General features: G+C 39.7%; 1 protein-coding gene across 4 annotated transcripts; it reads right to left on the reverse strand.

Moving 5' to 3' along the window:
- Positions 1 to 693: 693 nt before the first annotated feature.
- Positions 694 to 16,899, reverse strand: LOC117973491 (MARVEL domain-containing protein 2-like). 4 transcript variants are annotated; one of them, XM_059031312.1, is made up of 8 exons: positions 16,711 to 16,899; positions 14,896 to 14,945; positions 10,204 to 11,372; positions 9,552 to 9,587; positions 3,655 to 3,803; positions 3,157 to 3,328; positions 2,305 to 2,355; positions 694 to 1,190 (listed from the first exon to the last, which is right to left on the reverse strand). In XM_059031312.1, exons 3-8 carry the CDS (start codon positions 11,353 to 11,355, stop codon positions 1,068 to 1,070), a joined length of 1,683 nt encoding a protein of 560 aa, XP_058887295.1. In that variant the 5' UTR covers positions 11,356 to 11,372; positions 14,896 to 14,945; positions 16,711 to 16,899; the 3' UTR covers positions 694 to 1,067. The 4 variants fall into 4 exon arrangements, with proteins under 4 accessions (XP_058887295.1, XP_058887326.1, XP_058887165.1 ...); XM_059031343.1 differs by having other exon boundaries at positions 3,655 to 3,800; positions 14,863 to 14,945; XM_059031182.1 differs by having other exon boundaries at positions 14,863 to 14,945; positions 16,711 to 16,898.
- Between the last annotated feature and the right edge of the window lie 5,037 nt (positions 16,900 to 21,936).

Raw genomic sequence — 21,936 nt, forward strand, 5'->3', positions numbered from 1 at the left:
ATAAGCAGTATTGTATACAGGTCCATGCAGGAGAGCACATTAAAAACAGCAGGACACATGGTTTCCACAGGGACACAGCACTGTCAGTTTTTCAACACATAAAAAAACCAAACACAATACTCCAGAAACACAACATAGATTTAAGAGACAAAGGAAAAACATAATGCATTTCTACAAAGTAATGCATTTGTTCTACTAAGTAAACACATACTGTTTAGAGTGTGTGTGTGTGTCTCTATATATGTATCTGTATATAATATATATATATATATATATATATATATATATATATATATATATATATATATATATATATATATATATATATATATATATATATATATAAAGATAAAGAAATTAAGAACTTATTTATTAACATTTTCTGGGAGGACAGAAGCCCAGATACCTGGTACATTTTCATTATCAAAGAGGTTTCTCTTGGTTCAATATCTCAGTAATTTCATTTTACCTCATAGGAATGGATAAAAGGCTATCAGTGAAAGCACACATATTCAGAGTTCTTCACATTGTTTTTGGACAGTCACCCTATCTAGAACATATAAAACGATCCCTGTATTAAGCGAAGAGCTTTTTAAATGTATTTCTCCACAGTTAAGGGCTTTTTCATTAATTTTCTATAAATACATTTTACCAGGCTTAGACTTTAAAAAAAAAAATGTAATCTATGTGAAATGCTGGACACAGAACATTTAATATTTTACTTAAATCAACAAATCCTACATGTTTTTTCCTGAAGACAACACCGTGCATAAACACATTCTTTGAATACAGCACTTATAAAAACTCTTTTGGCTGGTTTCACAAACCCCAGTTAGTAATCCAGCACAACTGTACGTCAGGTATCATTGAGCTTTGGAGACAATTTGAAACACGTTTTGGTTTTCTGCATGAATGTCCTCCACATGGGTTTGGAGCAAAAGTACTTAATAGAAATTACACAAGTTAAAAAAAAAAAAATAGTGACTGAACAGCTATGTATAAAATTGCAGTAACACCCCATTCTCAGACTAAATAATGAAATGATGGGCTCCCCCCTCAAGTTCAAGTTATGTACTGTAGCCATCATTCCAGCCCATCACTTTGTCATACTCCTGGATTTTCTGCTTTATGTGGGAGAGCTTACTCTTCAGGTATTCACAGCGTTCCTTTTTCTCCAGGAATGCCGGGTCCTGCAAAACACAATACACAGCGATTTCAACAATACATACCTGGATGCAATTACACTCACGGATGAACAAACATACATAGCATTTTCTTTAACAAGAGTTATGTTTAAAAAAAAAAAAAAATAGAAAACAACCCTGTTTTTAAAAGTTAGTTTTGATAATCATGGAACTGCTGGTTTCCTCAACAGTCTAGAAAAAAGTTCCATGCACACACTGCATTTAATCTATGAACACTGACTTCTAAAAAGCATTCTTTAAACAATTCACAGGCTCCCGAGTGGCGCATCCAGTAAAGGAGCTCCGCGTGGAGTGAAGGATGAGCCCTATAGCCTGGAGATCGCAGGTTCGAATCCAGGCTATGTCATTGCCGACCGTGACCGGGGCTTCCTAGGGGGCTTCGGCGCACAATTGTTCGAGCGCCGCCTGGGTAGGGAGGGCTTAGGTCGGCAGGGGAATCCACGGTTCACCGCGCACCAGCGACCCCTGTGGCCGATAGGGAGAGCCATCAGATCTGTGTTGTCCTCCAGCACTGTAGGTCTGGTGGCCTCGCTGTGGATCCACAGCGCGAAAAATGACGGATTGGCAGGAGCACGTTTCGGAGGACTTGTGTTCCAGCCTCCATTTCCAGAGTCGCCAGGGGGTTGCAGCGGTGAGCCGAGGATACAGATAATAATTGGGCATACAAAATTGGGGAGAAAACCGGGGTAAAAAACCATTGGCGACGACTAAATTTATAAAAAAAAAAAGATAATTCAAGTTTAAGGCATGTGAAAACTACCCTTTCTTTGAGGATATTACATGGCATTTTACTCAATGTATAATTTCCTATTAATAACAAATGAATGGATTTATGGGTTGAAAATCTGTAAAAGCTACTTTAAGGGGTATCAAGTTGAAAATACCATCTCTGCTGATGAGCACTTTTTATAATTCTGAGCTGTAGCACAGCTTTAAATGTGTCTGCAATTCCCTGTTACGTAATCCTGTAGATGCAGAATCTAGTATGAAGACACAGCCCTGCATTGGTTTAGATCTCAGCATTAAATAGTGTGCAAGCATAAAAACAAACAGCTTTGAACTTTCTCTTAAAAAGCTAAAAGTAGGACTCCATACTTACATTCTTTTTCTTCTCATATTCCCCAAAAATGTTACATATCCGGTCATGCTCCTAAAATGAAGATAGTGTTTATTAGATGTTGCTTGAAGACGGCAATACAATTTGATTTAGAAACAAGCAAGTAGGACCTAGGACAACAAACAGCATGTTTTAGCATGTAGTACTAGGAGGTAAGCTAGCCTCGACTTGAGTCACACTCATTGTGCAAGAGGACAGGAATTTCAAAGGGGAGGAACCCAGAAATATATAGTGAGTTTCTTCTAGCTTTCATACCTTCTTAACTTAGAAATACTAAAAGAAACTTAGTAAATTAAAATACGTTTCTTTTAGTATTTCTAAATTCAGCACTATTGGGTGTTGTATAGTTATGAATGAAATACCACCTACATTACATTATATACATGTTCATAGTAAATGGAAATGTCATGCACAATTAAAAAGTACATGTACAGCACTTCCAAGTCAATAACTTATTACAGTAACATACATTTAAAAAAAAGCAGTTTAGGACGTTCAGTGCTTTCCTCACACTGCTCTCTGTGTTAATCATGTGTCGATGAATCCTGATTCTTTACATGATATGTCGCATCGTAACAGAGGTGTGCATTGCTCATATACTTCACTAAATGGTTCTTGAATGAAGAGTACGTGTGTTTTATAGCTGGTGAGAAAACATACTCTCCCTATCATTTAATTTGTTATCTTTTAACAAAACATTCCATTGTTAAATGATTGTTTGATCATCTCACAAGTAGCCCATCGGGACCATCAAATGTATTGCGATATATATCATTTCGTGACACAAGTGGATTGTTCCACCCCTACTGAACTGGGTCTGTTTCTTGCACTAACCATCTGGTTTTCTGGGAAACGTGGCAGCTTCTTCATCACTGAATCCATTTCAGTGAACTTCTTCAGGACTGCCTGGACTTCAGCATGGAGCTCTTTATATTCCGAGTGCTGGTCATTGAACACAGCTTTGTAGCGGTCTCGCTCGTCATCAGTCTTGATGCTAGGGTACTTACTGTGGGGACACAAGTATGGCTGCTACTGTTCAAAGCTGAATTCCTAGGATTTACAAGTTAAAATCTGAACGATTCATTAAAATAGGGTCCAGTGGTAAGCCAAAAAATATAATTTGACGTGGTTAATATGACATTAAATATTCCACTTTATGATTATTATTCACAATAAATAAAGCAGAATCATCGATTTTGCCAGCAATTGTTTACCTTCAAAAGTAAACCTAAATTGACAACAAAATCATTTGAGAGCATAACAGCATGTGTTTTACAGTAAGGGTGCCTTGTCTATATGCGACAATGCATGATCAGTATCTGCAGTACTTACGCAACATAGTCCGGCACGACTAAAGGTTTAGGAATGTGTCCTGCAGGAATGTGCCCGCTTAAAACCCCTGGTTTCATGTCCACTGGTCTGAACTCCTTGTGAATTACTGCAGGTGCTCCCGTCCTGCCGTCTCCTACCACAGCTCCCTGCTGAATAAACAACATTTAAGAAGCTGTGTTTACTACATTAACCCTTTTGGTGCATTGATGTGGTAAACTTAACTATCTAATCACCCTGTATTTATATTCATATTTATGGTGATTTTTTTTTGTTATTTATTTCAAAACACTGTTTATCTTTTAGTAAACTACTGTGGGGTTTAGGATTTTGGGTTTAGGATGTGGAAGTGATCTTAAAGGCTGCCTGCAAACCTCCAAAGGATAAACATCTAACAGGTTACGCACCTACCCCCTGCAAAATGATAAACATATCAATACGAAAAAAACAGGTGACTTTGGATGCTTTTCCCCTATGCTGTGAACTAGATAGTATGTTGAATAATGTATTCTAACATAAGTCTGTGCACAGTTTGATAAAGCTCAGATGATCAAGTCAATAAGCAGATATAGGATATCATTGAAATAAAGAAAGATAAACAGATTCATAACATCACCACTCTCAAGCCTGACCGCCCTCACAGGTAGGTCACCATGACCATGCCATCAAAAACGAACGAATACCCATGCCAAGTTTTGCAACTATGCGATTGTTATGATAGGACAGGATCACCAGACGTACATCTGATAGCCTCCCCTACTGTACACCCCCTACACAGAGGAACCAAAGCAAACATTTCAACAAACTAGTTACAGCCTGAAGAATGTCTTGTTGCACTGAAACTAGAAACGTCTACAATACTTTTTCAATGTTTCCAGCCTTTGACACCATGCTATGTTTAAACCATGTTTGTCACAAACGTTCATGTTAAAATGCTTCATATAAATAAGTTCAGAGAGTCATTACGGAGCTCCTGCGCGCACCTGAGCTGTTCATGTTAAAATGCTTCATATAAATAAGTTCAGATAGTCATTACGGAGCTCCTGCGCGCACCTGAGCTGTTCATGTTAAAATGCTTCATATAAATAAGTTCAGATAGTCATTACGGAGCTCCTGCGCGCACCTGAGCTGTTCATGTTAAAATGCTTCATATAAATAAGTTCAGATAGTCATTACGGAGCTCCTGCGCGCACCTGAGCTGTTCATGTTAAAATGCTTCATATAAATAAGTTCAGATAGTCATTACGGAGCTCCTGCGCGCACCTGAGCTGTTCATGTTAAAATGCTTCATATAAATAAGTTCAGATAGTCATTACGGAGCTCCTGCGCGCACCTGAGCTGTTCATGTTAAAATGCTTCATATAAATAAGTTCAGATAGTCATTACGGAGCTCCTGCGTGCACCTGAGCTGTTCATGTTAAAATGCTTCATATAAATAAGTTCAGATAGTCATTACGGAGCTCCTGCGTGCACCTGAGCTGTTCATGTTAAAATGCTTCATATAAATAAGTTCAGATAGTCATTACGGAGCTCCTGCGCGCACCTGAGCTGTTCTTTACTAGTTCTGTAAACTTTGCAGTTTGTTTGTCTTTTTATAAGAACTGCTTTGTGAATATGACCCGTAGATTCTAGAGGTCATCATGCTTGCCAGAATTGTGACTGTTTGCTCACAGTAAAATAAACAGTGATACAGTATATCAAACAAGGTTTAGGCTACTGAGATTTGATTAGCTTTTTTGTTGAGTTATTGGCCAAAATGGCAGCAAACATACACGAACAATGCAATCTTGTTTGCTTTACAATAATACACGGCTGCTATCTTGGAACTGCAAGTCACAATCAGTTCAGGAAGAAGTGTATTAGGCTATTCATATTTGGTCTTGGGCAGAGCATTGTAAAGCTGATAAAACACTAACACTCATTCTAAAGGGTCAACTGTCCAGATTAATGGGTCTCTACAGGAGACAGCTCTAAATACTTCCACTCTTCATCACTATATTAATCCTGCTGGTTTCTTATTGACCCACCTAATTATTATTACTACATTCAATAAAAATATGAATTGAAGTCAATGGAAAAATCAGGGTTATACATTTAAGGATGACTTTGTTGATGGAGGTTGTTTAAAATTAAAAAGACCCCTTAATATTTTCTACACTAGCAATGACTACATGGATTAACATTTCAAAAGCCCACCCAACCCTCCCACAGAGGCTGTTTCATATACAAATAAACACCTCCATTCTACTGTACAGAACAGTGTTCCTCTCATTTCATTAATGGGTAATGTGATGGAGTACTCCAGAGCATTGTTTTACTGTAATAGGGCAGCAGTGTGGAGTAGTGGTTAGGGCTCTGGACTCTTGACTGGAGGGTTGTGGGTTCAATCCCCAGTGGGGGACACTGCTGTTGTACCCTTGAGCAAGGTACTTTACCTAGATTGCTCCAGTAAAAACCCAACTGTATAAATGGGTAATTGTATGTAAAAATAATGTGAAATAATGTATAATGTGATATCTTGTAACAATTGTAAGTCGCCCTGGATAAGGGCGTCTGCTAAGAAATAAATAATAATAATAATAATAATACAGTACAAGTTATACAAGATCATTTTCTAGATCATTCAAAATGAAAGAATATTCAAAAGATTTGTTTAGATTTAGAAAGAATATTGTAAAAACTTGTCAGAGCACAAAAACAATACTGATATTGCTGACAGCAGGGTAAAGGTCAACCACAAGACAAAGAGGTTAGTCTGGTAAAATTCATACCGTACTTCAGTATCAGGAACTCCAGATCAACAAGGAAGTCCTGCTGCCAGGGGACATTACCTGGAATATTGTGTTTTGCTTCTTTTTTGTTTTCAAACAAATATTGCCTGAAACCCCTGCCCTGGGTCTTTGGATTATAATTATATCTTCTTCTGGACACCAAAGCAATAAGCAAACATCTAGGGCTGAAAGCGAAGTGTGACAATGAATGGTGTTTATCTGCACCACTTTCAACCAGAAAATGCTAACCTTTAGTAAAGAGCAATGCCTGGAATGCAAAAACATCAAAGGTACTTGAGTACTACAAGCTCTGGCTTGACTACTCAATATATGGCCAAGACTTGGTTTGCACTGTACTGAATAGAATTTGATAATACCTTCATCCAATCATGAACATGAAAAAGTACACAACCAAGACCTACTGCAGCACATCCATCGTATGTACTGTAGAAATGTAAATCTGACAAAGACAGATGCCTTCATATAACCTCCCTGTCCTGAATACAGTCAGCACTTACACAAGCGTTAACTTTGGGGGAGTTTTGGGCTACCTTATCATCAATGGGAGAATCTAAGATGTTCAAGTACCCTACTTATAAATGTATTATGCTATATTCTTTGTGTTAGTTTGCAATAATATACTATGATGTATCTTATTATTAATCTACTTTATTATTGTTTAACAATAATTCTTTGTAACCAGTAATAATATTATTAGTGGAATTGGATTGAGTCTGTAAAACAGTTCATTGATAGAAACTCATGCTAGCATGTTGAAGTTCGGGGCCTCTCTCTTATCAAGAGGTAGGATCTCTAAAATATACATGGAGCCTCCTTAGCATTCCAATCCAGTAAAGCAAAGGCAAGTAAAATGAAAATAACCCAAATAGTGTAAGGACAGTTAAAATTGAATTAAAATAAATAATGGTTTGTGATTTTACTATAAGGTAGAACAATATGACGTGTATTAGCCGAAGGTTTATAAGAATTTGGAACTAAGAGAATATAGTGCAGAAATTAACTTAAAGTAAGAATTTTAGTCAAAATAGAATGGTACCAGTCTGTGTCAGGCATACCGCAAGCTTGCAAAATAGAAGGTAATTAATCTTGGTAACCCTTGCATGTTTATAGTACCAGGCAGAGGGTGAAGTTTGGGGGTTTGGAATCCAAGGTTTATATAATGAGTGATCTATTACATATAATAAATATTTCTTGGAACAAATGACGGGGGCGCATAGCATAGGACCATGGAATGCCATACATCTGAGAAGATGCTTACAAAAGAGTCTTCTATCAATGATGGATGACCTTGATAGAGAAGCAGGTGGTTCAGAACTTGCCTGAACAGGATTTTTGTAAAAAAAAAAAAACAGAGAGAGGTCACTTTTAGTACTGAATGGCTAAAATGAGACTGTTATATTTTGATTATGTTCCTGATAGACTGAATTTAAGTGAGAATGCTTGAATATATAGTTTGATATAAGCTTTCTACCAGCCCCATATCCAATATATTTTAGTTAATTGTTAAACCACATCTATGTATGTAATGAAGCCAACCAAATAAGGAGAAGGTCCTTTGATGTTAAAAGGGACACATATACACCAGGATAGGTGTTATATAATAAAAAACACATCTTCCTATGTACTGAACTGTATCCACATGCATGCTGTGTTCAGGACCTCTCTGGTACCAAGAAAGAATAACATCAGTTCAAAAGTTCACCTTACATATTTTGGAGATGTAGCAGAGGTGGACTAGGGGATGATGGCTAATTAATCTTATGAAGGGAGTTACCAGGTGTTTTAAAAAAAATGTTATTAACTTGAAGGACAGGAGCTGTTAAGGCTGATTAATGTTTATAACTTAATTGAGACTTCTGACGCAAGAAGTGAGGCAAAAACTCTATAAAAACCGAGGTAAAACCTTTGTCAGGTATCACCAACTTGCTAACTACAAGTTGTGTGATCTATGCTCTGAAGATCTCTGATCGAACTGATTGCTGTTGGTGTCAGGTTCAGAAGTCATTACCTTTGAAGACAGTTCCTGTCCTTACCTTATTCTATACATCTATATACAATTTGGGAGGTAAGAACTATTTTGAATCTATCTCTCTCCTATATTGATGCATTACTATAAGGTATATGACTTATGTTTTAGTCTATGAGATTGATATAGTGGATGTTTTAGGACTTAGCGGTGGGCGTCTTTAGTTTTACGCATGCGTAGCCTTAGGGCAAAACATGTTGTAACCATACAATGTATTGAATTATTAATGCTAACACCTGTTAAGGCACTGGACTGCCCAGTTTGCCTGTCAGCTGGGATTCCACGTAGTCTGTAACTACTCAATCCATTTTTTAGCAGTTAATAAACCGAAGGGCAGCAGTGTGGAGTAGTGGTTAGGGCTCTGGACTCTTGACCGGAGGGTTGTGGGTTCAATCCCCAGTGGGGGACACTGCTGTTGTACCCTTGAGCAAGGTACTTTACCTAGATTGCTCCAGTAAAAACCCAACTGTATAAATGGGTAATTGTATGTAAAAATAATGTGATATCTGTATAATGTGAAATAATGTATAATGTGATATCTTGTAACAATTGTAAGTCGCCCTGGATAAGGGCGTCTGCTAAGAAATAAATAATAATAATAATAATAATACTACTCTGATTCATTAAAACTTCAAATCAAATGAGTCTGCGTAAATTTCTTGATTATTAAAAGTCATCTGGATACGTTGCATGCCCAGTGCACTAACGATCCACTTACAGGAGTCTGAAACATCTTCATGTCCTCCTGAACGTCTCCCGAGTTTAAGAGTGTGCTTAGAGTATATATATATATAAATAAATAAATAAATAAATAAATAAATAAAGAGTATGTGCGAACCCGACACCAAACACTTAGAAACTTAGAACATATTATTAAACCACTGAAATGTCTGGTATCTGTGCCTTATTGTAGCTTTCAGCATCATTTCCCAATGTATTTACACTTCTACTAATTCAAACCATGTTTAGAAACGTGTACTCCCTGGGTTAATTCAAATAGTCAATTACATACAGTACACCGATAAATAGATCCATACATTTCAATCAAGGAGGTACAAATTTGAACAAAGCAAAATAGTTACCGTCAGTTTAGGTTCAGCAGGTTCTGATGTTTTCATCTAAAAATATTAAACAGAAACATACAGACAAGATCAATAACAGGTCCCGTCACCGGTGACAAGTCAGGGTTCTTCTGCAGCAGGCTGCTTTCTACAGCAGGTATACATTAGTGCAGAGGACTGACTGTTCTGAAGACACATGGTCTATATTGCAGGTTTTACTTGAACGCCTTCAAATTCAGTACTTTATTACTTATACCCTGTTTACACTAGGCACTTTTAAGCCGTCTCTGAGACGGCTTAGATCTTTTTTTTGTAGTGTAAACGCAGCCGTCCCAGGTCCAGACGTCCTAAAAGTGTCCTGCTCTAGAAATCTGGTAACTCTAGATGTGAATATATGTATAAACACTACTGTCAGGTCCAAAAGCGCTTTACTTTTAAACAAAGGACTGTATTCGCCCCTAGAATGGCATCTTTTGATTTATGAAAGGCTTTATTATTTTAATTGTATCATTGATAGTACCGTGATGCGCTATTAGCATCTGGCGAATAAACTTGAGTTCTGGGGGGAGAACGGACACAATTGAAAGTTGCAGATATTTCTTTTTAGCTATTAAACGAATGAGGCCAAACAGGTCGCTAATGTGTCTTTGAACACCCTGCGAGTTTGGCTTACCTCATGTTCCCTATGCTCCTTGTATCTCCTTGCTGCCTCGTGCCTCCACAGCTTCAGGCAGACGATCGCGCTGACGAGGTACATCAACACGGTGACAAACAGAAAGATCATCCCTGCCGTCTGCCCCCCTTCCACTCGGCAGAAGGCTCCATTGATGCCGTTGTTAAACAGCGGGTAGGAGCAGAGCCCCCCTCGATTCGCGTCGTTCACATAGACGATCGCGGCGGCCAGGTACAAAATGAAGAGGGCAATGTTCAGGCCAAACTCGGTCAGGGGCCACCAGTGGGAGTCCAGGAGAATGGTGCGGTAGTACATGGTCATGCCGAGAACCAGAAGGATCACGGTCACCAGCCAGGCCAGCCCGGCCACCACCAAGATGAAGGGAGTTTTGGGCCCACTGTAGTAGTACCCCCCATATGCGCTGCTCCCCCCGTAATCGTAAGGCTGCCGGTACCCGAACATGTTGAACCACTCGTTGTCCTTGTGAATGTAGGCGCAGACGCAGGCAAAGACAGCCGCGCCGAGCAGCAACTCAAAGATAGCCAGGATTCGCAGCAGGCCGGGCCAGGACTTCATGTACGAGTATTTCATGTGGTATTCCTCCACCCTCTCGCTGTAGGTCATGGCCGTACGGTGTGTCCTCCTGTCCAGGGAATCGTAGGGGTCATGTGGGAGCATGGGCAGGCGGGAGTTGTAGCTGCTCCCCGAGCCCCCGTAGGGATCCCGGTAGGAGCTGGCGGCCGAGGTCTTCATCTTGCGGGTGTCAAAGGAGGGGGAGGCTGGAGGGGAGCACTCCTTCCCACGGCTGACGGGGCTGTCCGAGTCTGCGGCAGGCATGTCCCGCTGCGGCTCGCTGCGGCTGCCCCGGAAGAAGTTCTTCACGGAGTCCGGGATGAACCGCCTCACGGGTTTCAGTTCTAGGGCTTCGATCGGCTCGTCGCTCTCGCTGTGGTAAAATTCAGGGCCGACGGGAGGGTGTATGGGTAGCGGGGGAGGAGGAAGGGGGTCAGAGCTCCGGGCCAAATCGCTGCCCCTCAGCTCATCCAAAGACCTTCTTGAGTCCACTGGAACAGGGGGGTCCACTGAAACCTCATCATATCGAGGGCCCCGGATCCGATCGAATCGGACTGAAGAATTTCCTCCAGACGACATCTGAAATATTCTCTGCCCTGGAGGGGGGAATAGGAAGGGACAACATTTGTTTTACCTAATCTGGAAACAAGAGCCCCATTAAAGCTGTACACAAGTTTAAATGGTTAGTTACAGAAAACGAAATGGTGTACAATTACCAGTAATTCCACATTTTTAATACACCTACAATCTTTTACAATCTCACCCAATGTGACCCAATACAAAAGAACTGCTCACCTCCACCACTTAAAAAAAAAATACTAAGATGTTTTTTCATCCCCCTACCCCTCTCCTCTCCACACCACCCCCCAGACGAGGGAACTAAACTGAGGAGACGTTATTAATTTTTCCTAGTGAAACTAGTGAAAAAAAAACACTAACCCGAAGGAACTGGTTTGCTTAGGAGTGGGTTTAGTTTTCCATCCCATGTTACACAGGTTTCCCAAGAGGAAAGCCAGCTGTAGTTCTGTTAGGTCTTTGTCAAGATGCTTTGTTTGCTCTGCCTCTGGATAATCAAACCAGACCAGGCCCGGTAATGCTCATTTTCTACACAGTGCCCTGCTGGAGGCAATTAGCTTACTCCGGACAAACACTTCCATCTGCTTGAAAATGGAATTCCTGGCATTTGCGCTTGACTTGTTTCTCTGTACTGTCAGTACAGTACAGTAGGTCTTGCACGGCTGTGAAAAGGGGCTCTTGTTGGAGTATTTCCATCACTCACTGGCACTGGTTCAACTAACTAATCCTGTGTTTAAAGGCAAATTAGCAGATGGCTCCAGTCTCCATCTCAAAATGAGAGAAAATGTCTAGGGCGTATTAATATACCCATCATACTAAGACATCTAAGATCCCCAGCAGCACGATGGACATGTCCACTAGGAGGCACGCGGGTAGCTTGCATAATGACTAGAAAGTGAAGCAACCCATTTAGCAATAGGTAGGAACAGCATTGTGGTTTTCAGATAGAGGTAATCAGATGGTGTACAGGGATTTTTATACAAAATGTCAGAATTCAGTCTCTGTCCATTGTACTGCAGGAGATAGATGCCTTACAGTTTACGCAGAGTCATCCTCATTTTACATTGTGCAGCTATGTGCCCCATTGACAAGATATTAGCCTTTTTAACCTGCCTTTTTTAGAATATATTCTCTTGCACATGTTCAGTGAAACTGCGATTCTGAGGATTAAAGTATGGTGTACTATTTGATATGCCCTGGTGATGTCATCACATTCTGAGAGACCCTGGAAACTGTGTCTGTGTTTGCTGCTTTGGCATGGCCCGTGTTTCATAACAGTCCAAGGAAGTGACCCATGAAGTGTTAATATTACATCATCTGCAAGCTGCAGTATGTCATAAAGTAAAGCAAGAATCCAGCAGTCTCACCACCATATAACCCACAAGACCTACATCGTATTACATCTTGTTACTTAAAGTATGACATCTCTCAACTGAAAATCCTACCTGCATTTAAGTGCTTAAGTACAGTAGGTCCCAGGGAAAAGTGACAAAGGCTATCAAAAAGATATGACTGCAACTTTTTCTGTAACTACCACCTGCAGAAAATGACTTGGCAGTTTTGTGAAAGCAAGCAATTCCAAGCCAGCTTCTAAGCACATCATTTATACCCCTCCGGTACAATGTTCTGCATGTATCTGAACCAGGGCCCGTTACAAACAAAGGGGTGCCTTTCAAAGAGCTTCCTCCGGTCTTTACTTCTGTTTTTTTGAAAGGAGAAAAAACTGATGATTTTAAAACATAATTGTAAAACCACCAAGCAGAACAATTCAATGCCTCTTCGGCACTCAAGCTGCTTGCTTCTCATTTCGTAACATGGAATTTTCTCCTCTCACAAAATAAAACAGGAGCTAATTAGATGCTGGAATAAAAGCTTTGCAAAAATGTCCCAATGTGTTTTCCTAACAGGGTCAAATCTAAAGAGCCTTTAGGTTATATGTAGGGCGTCTGATTTTCGGGAGAAATTTTTTTCCAAATTTAGGTGAATGCTTTTTTTTAAAAATCGGGTAGAATTATTTATTGGTGAAATCAGGTGGATTTATATATACATATATATAATCAAGAAAGAATAAAGATTCAGGTAGAAATCGGGTTTTATTTAGAAAGAAATAAATGCTTAAGCACAAAGTGTTGACAACAAAGTTGTCGTCAACAGTTTAAACCCCCAACGTATGTATATTTCCACACATGGGGGTAGACAAACTTTTGACAACATCTATCTCTCTCTTTCTCTCTCACACACACACACTGTATATGGAGGCATTTCCCCATTCCAATCAATTTTTATTTTGTAGTAGAGTTGCAGGTATAATTGCTCACAGAACATACAGGAAAACTAAACAACTTTACTCCATGCTGTTTTACAAAGAGAAACGATTGCCTGTTACATCTAAATGCTCTTGGCTTAAATACACACTCATAAAACAAATAACTAGTAAGAAAAGTGTGCAAAAAAAGCAAAAACCTTAAAGCTATATTGGTTAATTTTGAAAAAAAAAAAAAAAAAAAAAGATTATATATTACCGTAAGAAGCCACATTTTTCTAATAGGTAAATCAGCTTACCGTCATCGTCGCCAGTTCTGCTCTGTTGCATTTGAATCACAGACAACTGCACATGTGTTTATTCATCTACAGTATGTGCCTATTCAGGGAGTTTTGGGGTTTAACCCGAATGCAGAAAAAAAGCATTCGGGGGGGGGGGGGGGGATAAATCGGGTTAAACCCGAAAATCAGACACCCTAGTTATATGTTGTAGCATTGCATCAATGACAGAATGAGAGCAGAAAGGAATTCAGATTTGCTAAACCCTCTTGGCTTATCAAAGGGGTTTGAATGCAGCAGAGATAAACTGGTCGATTGATAATGCATAGTAAAGCTTTTTTTTTTCCACAATGATGTTCTGAAAATAGCTGTTCTCTATCTGGGAAGGCTGGTTTATTGTAACTGTGTACTCCCTAAGGGAGGAATGGGTTATTGGCTAAAGAACACGTTTCAAATTCAAGACTCAAATCACACAGATCAGGCACACTTACCTACCAACTTCCACAACTATTAAACACTCAACTCCATTTAGAAATACGTGTCACTTAATTTCAGAGATTCCAAACAAACAAATAAACAACAGCTGCAGGACACAAAGCACAGAATAATCCCACTCAGCAATTATTTTCTTTTAGTTTTGATCAGCTGTTACTTTTGCTATTTGACTTGCACAATAAAACAAAAATTGTGATGAAAGACTGCTGGCAAGAAATGAATAAGTGGACCATGGCTAACCAACATTTTTGTACTTAAACGTCATTACTGTATTTTTTATACTGGCGAATTAAGTTAATTATAATTAAACATCATGGTCATATTTCAAAGTTGGAGTGATTTAGAATGATCCGAAAGGCTCAAATCAATCAAAGCATGCAACCTCCTCTTTCTGTTAGTATCGAACTATTAGCATAATTGCTTATCATTATAATTAGTGGGTTAGTCTTAATAAAAATGGTTTCACTTAAGTACCTCGTAAGCACGCAGCAACTCAGCAAGACTTACATGGCCTTGCTGGAAACGTCCAAGCTTTCTCTCACCAAGGAGCCAAGCACCTGCAAGAGAGATAATGGTGAAACCTGTCACTCATATTAACACACCATCAGTGAATAGACACATCAGTGCTATTGTGTGATCTGCTGCTATTCAAGCTTACTTCCCCATGCAAATTGAACCCATCAACAGGACAGCATTTGGAGTGCACTTTACAGGGATGGAAATAAGTCTCCCTTTGCATAGATGTTTGCCCCATTCCTGGTTTTACTGTTTAATATGACACCCCTGAGTTTGTTATCTATGCACTGTGGCTAATCAAGCTTGTATTGAAACCTGGAATGGGTGAAACTGCTATGCAATAGGAGTAGTATTTCCACACCTGCTTTATAATGGTCATCAAGACCGGTTTACTTTTAAATGACCAATGCAATGTATCTTAAGAGAACCCATGTGGGTGCTTTAATGTGGCCTGAAGTCAAATCTATTTTCAACATGTATTCTTTAGAGTAAAACTATAAGCAGGTAAGTCAGGTAAACACATGTTTCAGCTAGTGTGTCCTTCACAGATTAAAGCGTTCTGAAGTTATGTACAACCTTACATTTAATCTTTAAATCAAACTGGTTACTGGGAAACACTTATCAAATAATCTGGTTTCTGCGTTTAAATAATGCCTTGAATGTGTTTACTTCCAGTATCTGCACTCATTGTGTGCTATATCGACTGCATTTGTAAATCACATTGCTTCCTCATTGTATGTATTTACTGTGTCTGGATGTGTATAACTTCTATATATAGTGGGACTTCATTGTACTCAGGCATCAACATACCCAAATCTTAGAATGGGAACATTTTAACATAACCTTATCATTTTAACATAATCTTATCATTTTAACATAATCTTATCATTTTAACATACTTATTTGAAATCGGAAGCCTGTATTTGGTTGAAAATGTTAACATACAAACGGATTTGCATTTCCATACAATAAATTAATATAGTTGGCTGCAAATGTATGTTAAAGAAACGTTTTGGGTTATTTTGTTTCGGGATACGACAACAGCCTTGAATGTTAAATATTTTCCAAATGTTTATCATTCCCGACACTTTTTTTGGTTACGTGCCAAGTACTGTACCGAATAACTTGACGCTTCAAAATGCAGAAAAAACATGGTTTATTCATGACTTCGTTTGTTTAGTTCAGTGTAGCATACTTTCTTGCCCCCAGAAACAAAACCAATAACACAGTTCTATGTGAAGCTCCTGATTTTGAACATAAAGTTTCTATTTTCTCTTCGGATCGAATGGCGCTGATTTGGTTTGGCCTCGGGCGTTACTAGCAATAGTGTCAGACCAACATATAACAACACAAACAAACACCAGTACGCATTATTTCTTTTCAAACATGTACACCCGGTATTAAAAAAAAAAAAAAAAAAAGTAAGCAGCCTACGGGAACGCCGCGGTTCAGTTCCCATTCACCTGCAGTGTCAGGTCACGGTATAGACTAGTACACCCTACTTTACGCTAAATCAAAATATATTTACACACATTTCAAACTCAAACCTCATTTTAAACCTCATTCTAATTGTGCGTAACTGTACCACCATCTTAACTGACCTACACACAACTCTAATTACGGTAACCCCCCTGAAATATAACAAACCAGTGTCCTTATAACTTTTCTTTTTAACAACAAAAACCGAAAGTTTCATTAAATCAATATTAATAACCCTGTAAAATCTCATGAAGTTTGTAATCCCCATTAAATGCTCCAGTATTCGCCGCCAGGCAGGTTAATAGTTGTAGAAATGGTGTTTCCTACCTGTTTGTTAAATTATCTTCCCTTTCCCTGTATCACCCAAAACATGGCGAGCGATACAACCGCCTGGGAATCGATCACGTGACAGACCCATCCCCGAGAATGACGTCACCCGATGTCTCACAGGTAAAACACACCTGGCCAGCCAAGAACGCGGAGACCGTGAAGCTGCTGCCGCAGGGTAAGTGAAACTGGAATTGAGTAATCCAGGACAAATGCTACATCACATCAGATACTTCTTTCGGTTGGTTCGAAATTAACCCTTTGTATGCTCACGTTTACACCGTGTACCTGGTACTATTGATTCAAATGAATAAACACCGAGTTTCATACCGGGTACTTTTCCGGTGGGTTGTGAGGTTAACCTGCTGACATACCAATTAAGGTTTTGTTTTTTAAATTAGTGACACACTTAGGAAATTGCTATGCATGGATAACCGAATATACAAATAAGTCTGGTAAGACGCAAACTATCAAATTAATCGAATTAGGTAATGGGGGATACTTTGGACGTCGTTCAAAACTGGACCAAGGTTGTTTTTTTGTGGAAATACATTTTGTTTGTTATTTCTGTTAGGGAAACAATGTTTGTTAAAATGCTTTTGTACTCGTTTTTTGTCAGCTTCTTTGGTCGTTTCAATGAGATTCATCCAGATTAATTTAACATCAATAAAAAAAATATATAGGCCCTAAATCAAATAAATAAATAAATAAATACATTAACAAACAGGATGTTTATTTTATTCCTTATTTACCTTAAAAAAATAAAAATAAAAAACTTTGAGAACAGTATGAACACAAGAAAAAAAAATGGGGGGCATATTGTTTGAAATCTGTGGCCCTTTGGCTAACCCAGAAATGGGCTTGTCTATTATGAAACGAGTTGGCATCTCAGCGCATTGACTTGAATGGAAAGACAAGGCCTGGACACAAACCACAAACCATACGGTTCGAAGATGAACATCTTACCATTTGACTAAAGAGCAAGCTCTGTAGTTGAGAGGTAAGTATGTGGTGTATGCTGATGCAGTGCTATTAGTGTGTGACGTGTGTTGATGCAGTGTTATTAGTGTGTGACGTGTGTTGATGCAGTGTTATTAGTGGGTGACGTGTGCTGATGCAGTGTTATTAGTGGGTGGCGTGTGCTGATGCAGTGTTATTAGTGTGTGGAGTGTGCTGATGCAGTGTTATTAGTGTGTGGAGTGTGCTGATGCAGTGTTATTAGTGTGTGGAGTGTGCTGATGCAGTGTTATTAGTGTGTGGAGTGTGCTGATGCAGTGTTATTAGTGTGTGGCGGGTGCTGATGCAGTGTTATTAGTGTGTGGCGGGTGCTGATGCAGTGTTATTAGTGTGTGGCGGGTGCTGATGCAGTGTTATTAGTGTGTGGCGGGTGCTGATGCAGTGCTATTAGTGTGTGGCGGGTGCTGATGCAGTGCTATTAGTGTGTGGAGTGTGCTGATGCAGTGCTATTAGTGTGTGGAGTGTGCTGATGCAGTGTTATTAGTGTGTGGCGGGTGCTGATGCAGTGTTATTAGTGTGTGGCGGGTGCTGATGCAGTGTTATTAGTGTGTGGCGGGTGCTGATGCAGTGTTATTAGTGTGTGGCGGGTGCTGATGCAGTGTTATTAGTGTGTGGCGGGTGCTGATGCAGTGCCATTAGTATGTGTTATATGCTGATACAGTGCTATTAGTGTGTGGCGTGTGCTGATGCAGTGCTATTAGTGTGTGGCGTGTGCTGATGCAGTGCTATTAGCTCTTCAGCTGCTAGGAGGATATGCATTGCAATTGTTATCACCAATTGACATGCGTGGGGTACCTGGCTGAGGTACCCCTTTGTGTTAATCTCAATTCACATGTCAATAATCTTGTGAAACCTCACAGCTAGGCTTCTTTTGAATTCCCTGTGAGAAATTCACCAGTAATGATCTATCCTAGTCAGAGCTGGTGGTTTTCTGCTTTTCACTGGTCATACTGGTTCAGTAACCCTAAAGCTGGTTGAAGAATTGGTTCATGAAAAGACAGAGAGAAGCACCTGTGCACTTTTGAAGTCAATCCATGGTTGTCTGCAGTTCTAATGTAATGTAACTGCTGTAAACCTGGGCATTTTAAGTACCTGCTGATTACAGTCAGGAAACCAGCCAACATTTACTGTGGCATTTTCAATAGGGTTTCCAGAGCTCGCACTGAACTTCTGAAAACAAAACAAAAAGAGTTATCCAGCAAACTATGTCATAAGTGTTAATTTTATATTTTTGTAAGCCCAAACAAAGTCTTGGGACATGTTTTAAATAAAATAATAATACAGTCATGTGATCTGATACATATTTGTAGTGTTACTGTAGGCAGCCCACATGCTTACCTATAAACACAGAACAGATTTAGGAGTTGATCTAATTAACTATGCCTCGCCAGGATAAGCAGCAGCTACATTCATGTTATTCCTGCTCTGAGAGATCACCCAGGAATGCATCGGCAATCGATCCACATTTAGGTAGTTGATGCAATCCAGGGGAATTATCAGGTACTGTAAAATGCTGAAAAGAAATATGTACTATAGAGCTGACAACCCAATAGTTAAAATGATTGTTGTGCGATTCCTTTACTGTGTATGTATACCCCCCCAGTTACCGTCCCTTATTGTTATATATCCTGTAAAAGCGCTTGTGCACAAATAAATAACCTCCATCGCCCAGGCGTGAAGTCTTTTGTTCCATTGTGTGAAATAATTTGTTGATTTCTGGAATGTGCTACCTCGGATGTAGAACACTCAAAGATGTTTCCTGAAGCAGATGAAAAACATTTCACATGAATAGAGGGTTGAGTCATGTAAAGGTATGATACACAAAATGAGTACAATACACAATTAGAGCTAGCTTGACTACTGCTGCAGCATAAGGTCAAGTTTGGGAGGTGTCACAATGCTGTGACCCTTTCTCCTTGCTCTTTTGAACTTTGCTCCATTTGTACTGACTGCGCATGTGAAGTTTAAAAATAAAGCATCAAATATCACGTAAGATTGTATGTCATATACAGTGTACAGGACAGGCACACTTGGAATAAAGAAGCTTCCTTCTAGACCCCTGACTCTCTGTATTATAACACTGCATCCCCATTTTGATCAGGGTACGCTACAGTCTGCCCCTACCCCACCACCTGGTATAGCAGACCTTTGTTACAAAGAAAGGCATGCATTAAGAGGTTCAGATATACTAAATGTACCACTTTTAGTAATATGGCACAACAGCAAAGGAAACCAGTTTTTTTTTTAGCCTGCAGCCTAATGACTGAAACCATATGTGACAGGGCAACATCACAGGCAATGCTGTTACTGCCAGGAAGCGAGACTCAGAGACACAACTTGCAAGTTTAAAGTGCTAGTGCGCACTTTAATAAGGAAATCATAACAAAACAAATAGGCACAATGGCCAAAACAAACAGCTGAAACAAAACCGTAGATACGTATATATTTTAAACACCACGCTGCTTTCATAACAAACACGGCTACATAAACTCCCTACACACCACGATAATTATCTACACACATATTTACACAGCACACATACCTTCACCCTCTAACACCGATATTCATTCTCAACACTAACTCCAAACTAACACCCGTGATCACCCATTTTATACACCTGTGGCTGGAGCCTAATTATTTATTCAATTCATGGCTCCAGCCACATTCCCACAGGTTTTTGCAGGGAGGAATTTAACCCCCTCCCTGCCACCCATGATTTCCCACACCTGTGCACGGGCAGGGCTTTCACCCTGCCACACCATGGTAAGAGGCTTCACCAGTCACACTGTGTTGCACTAGGGCACTTCATGGCATGGTGTCAGTGCCAGCACACAGATGAACAGCTCCTTCTATACCACGACCATGTTATATGATGATTGCACCCCATGGCAATCTGTATCACCTATGGATGGGTGCTGCTAATCTTTTCCATGAGGGACCATGTGATTTTCCCACACACCATCGACCAGCATGGGTCATAAAAGGTGTGTGTGTGACAGTAGGGGCAACGACACACTCCCCGTGCGGGCGTCACATTCTCCCTGGCTCCTCATCTGTACAATAACATTATAAATATAACATTACACATTTGAGTGTGTCTCTTTTTCAACCATCCCCCCCCCCCCATTTTCAATGTACTAGTTCACAGCTTGGTATATTGCAGACAGCAGAGATTACAGATGCACTCCCCTTTGTAAAATCACCTTACTTCAGTCTTCTCAAATGCAGGCCCGTGTGTTGAATGTTAGTTAGTCTGCCTGTCAAATAATGATCTAAGCAGATCCAGCAACAGAGAATCACATCTGAAGCTGAGTTAAGCATTGTCTTTACTTTGATCACCAGTGGTAAAACAGGTGTAATCACTTGAAGAGAACTCATCCTGCCACTAGAGGCTGCTTTCTGAGGATGAAATGCACACCCAAAATAAACTTTTTTATGTACACAACAGATTTAAATGACTTTAAAAAGTATTTTTCAGGACATTCGAACAAAATCCTTTCTTCAGCTGTGAAAGAAAAGTAAACACAGTGCAGTAAACTTAATATTTTTCAAGAATTCTGTGGGTTTCTGTGGGCCATTTTTAGTGTCCGCTATTCCACAAGTAACTGCCCTATTTCCAAGTTGGAAATCAGTAATCACAGCTATCTCGGCATGCAATACACCTTTGAGCACAACACCAGGGCTTGCAAGTTCTCATCTGAAGAACAGACAATAAAGATACATTGAGGGATACCAACACATTCAGTGACTATTCGGTGAGAGTCAGGTCCAGTAAAATGAGATGATCGCCCTCTAAACCCTTTAGCTCACTTCACTACACGCAGCTTAGTTTACTTTCCATACCCCGGCACTCAAAGGCCGAGAGAAGCCGTGAAAAAAAATGGAGGCGGATCTGAGCAATACACAGTCCCTTCACTACAGACATAAACAAACAAGATAGCTGCTTCCACATCCCGCGCTCAAGGAATATCACAGACATTTGCCAAGCTTTTTGAGATGTTATAGTAATAAAATAATGACTTGGATAGCATTATTGAGGAGCTTGGTGATAAAAACGAGTGATCAGGAGATGATTTATCAGTATGCACGACTATAAAGAGGTATGTGAAAAATACAGCGAACAAGGGGTGGGGCGGGGCTGGAGATGCAGTAGCGAGTGTCATGTTGATATGCAGTGCCTTTTAAACCTGTTTTACTGTGAATAAAGTT

Source organism: Acipenser ruthenus, chromosome 1, assembly GCF_902713425.1.
Source record: "Acipenser ruthenus chromosome 1, fAciRut3.2 maternal haplotype, whole genome shotgun sequence".
Taxonomy (NCBI): domain Eukaryota; kingdom Metazoa; phylum Chordata; class Actinopteri; order Acipenseriformes; family Acipenseridae; genus Acipenser; species Acipenser ruthenus.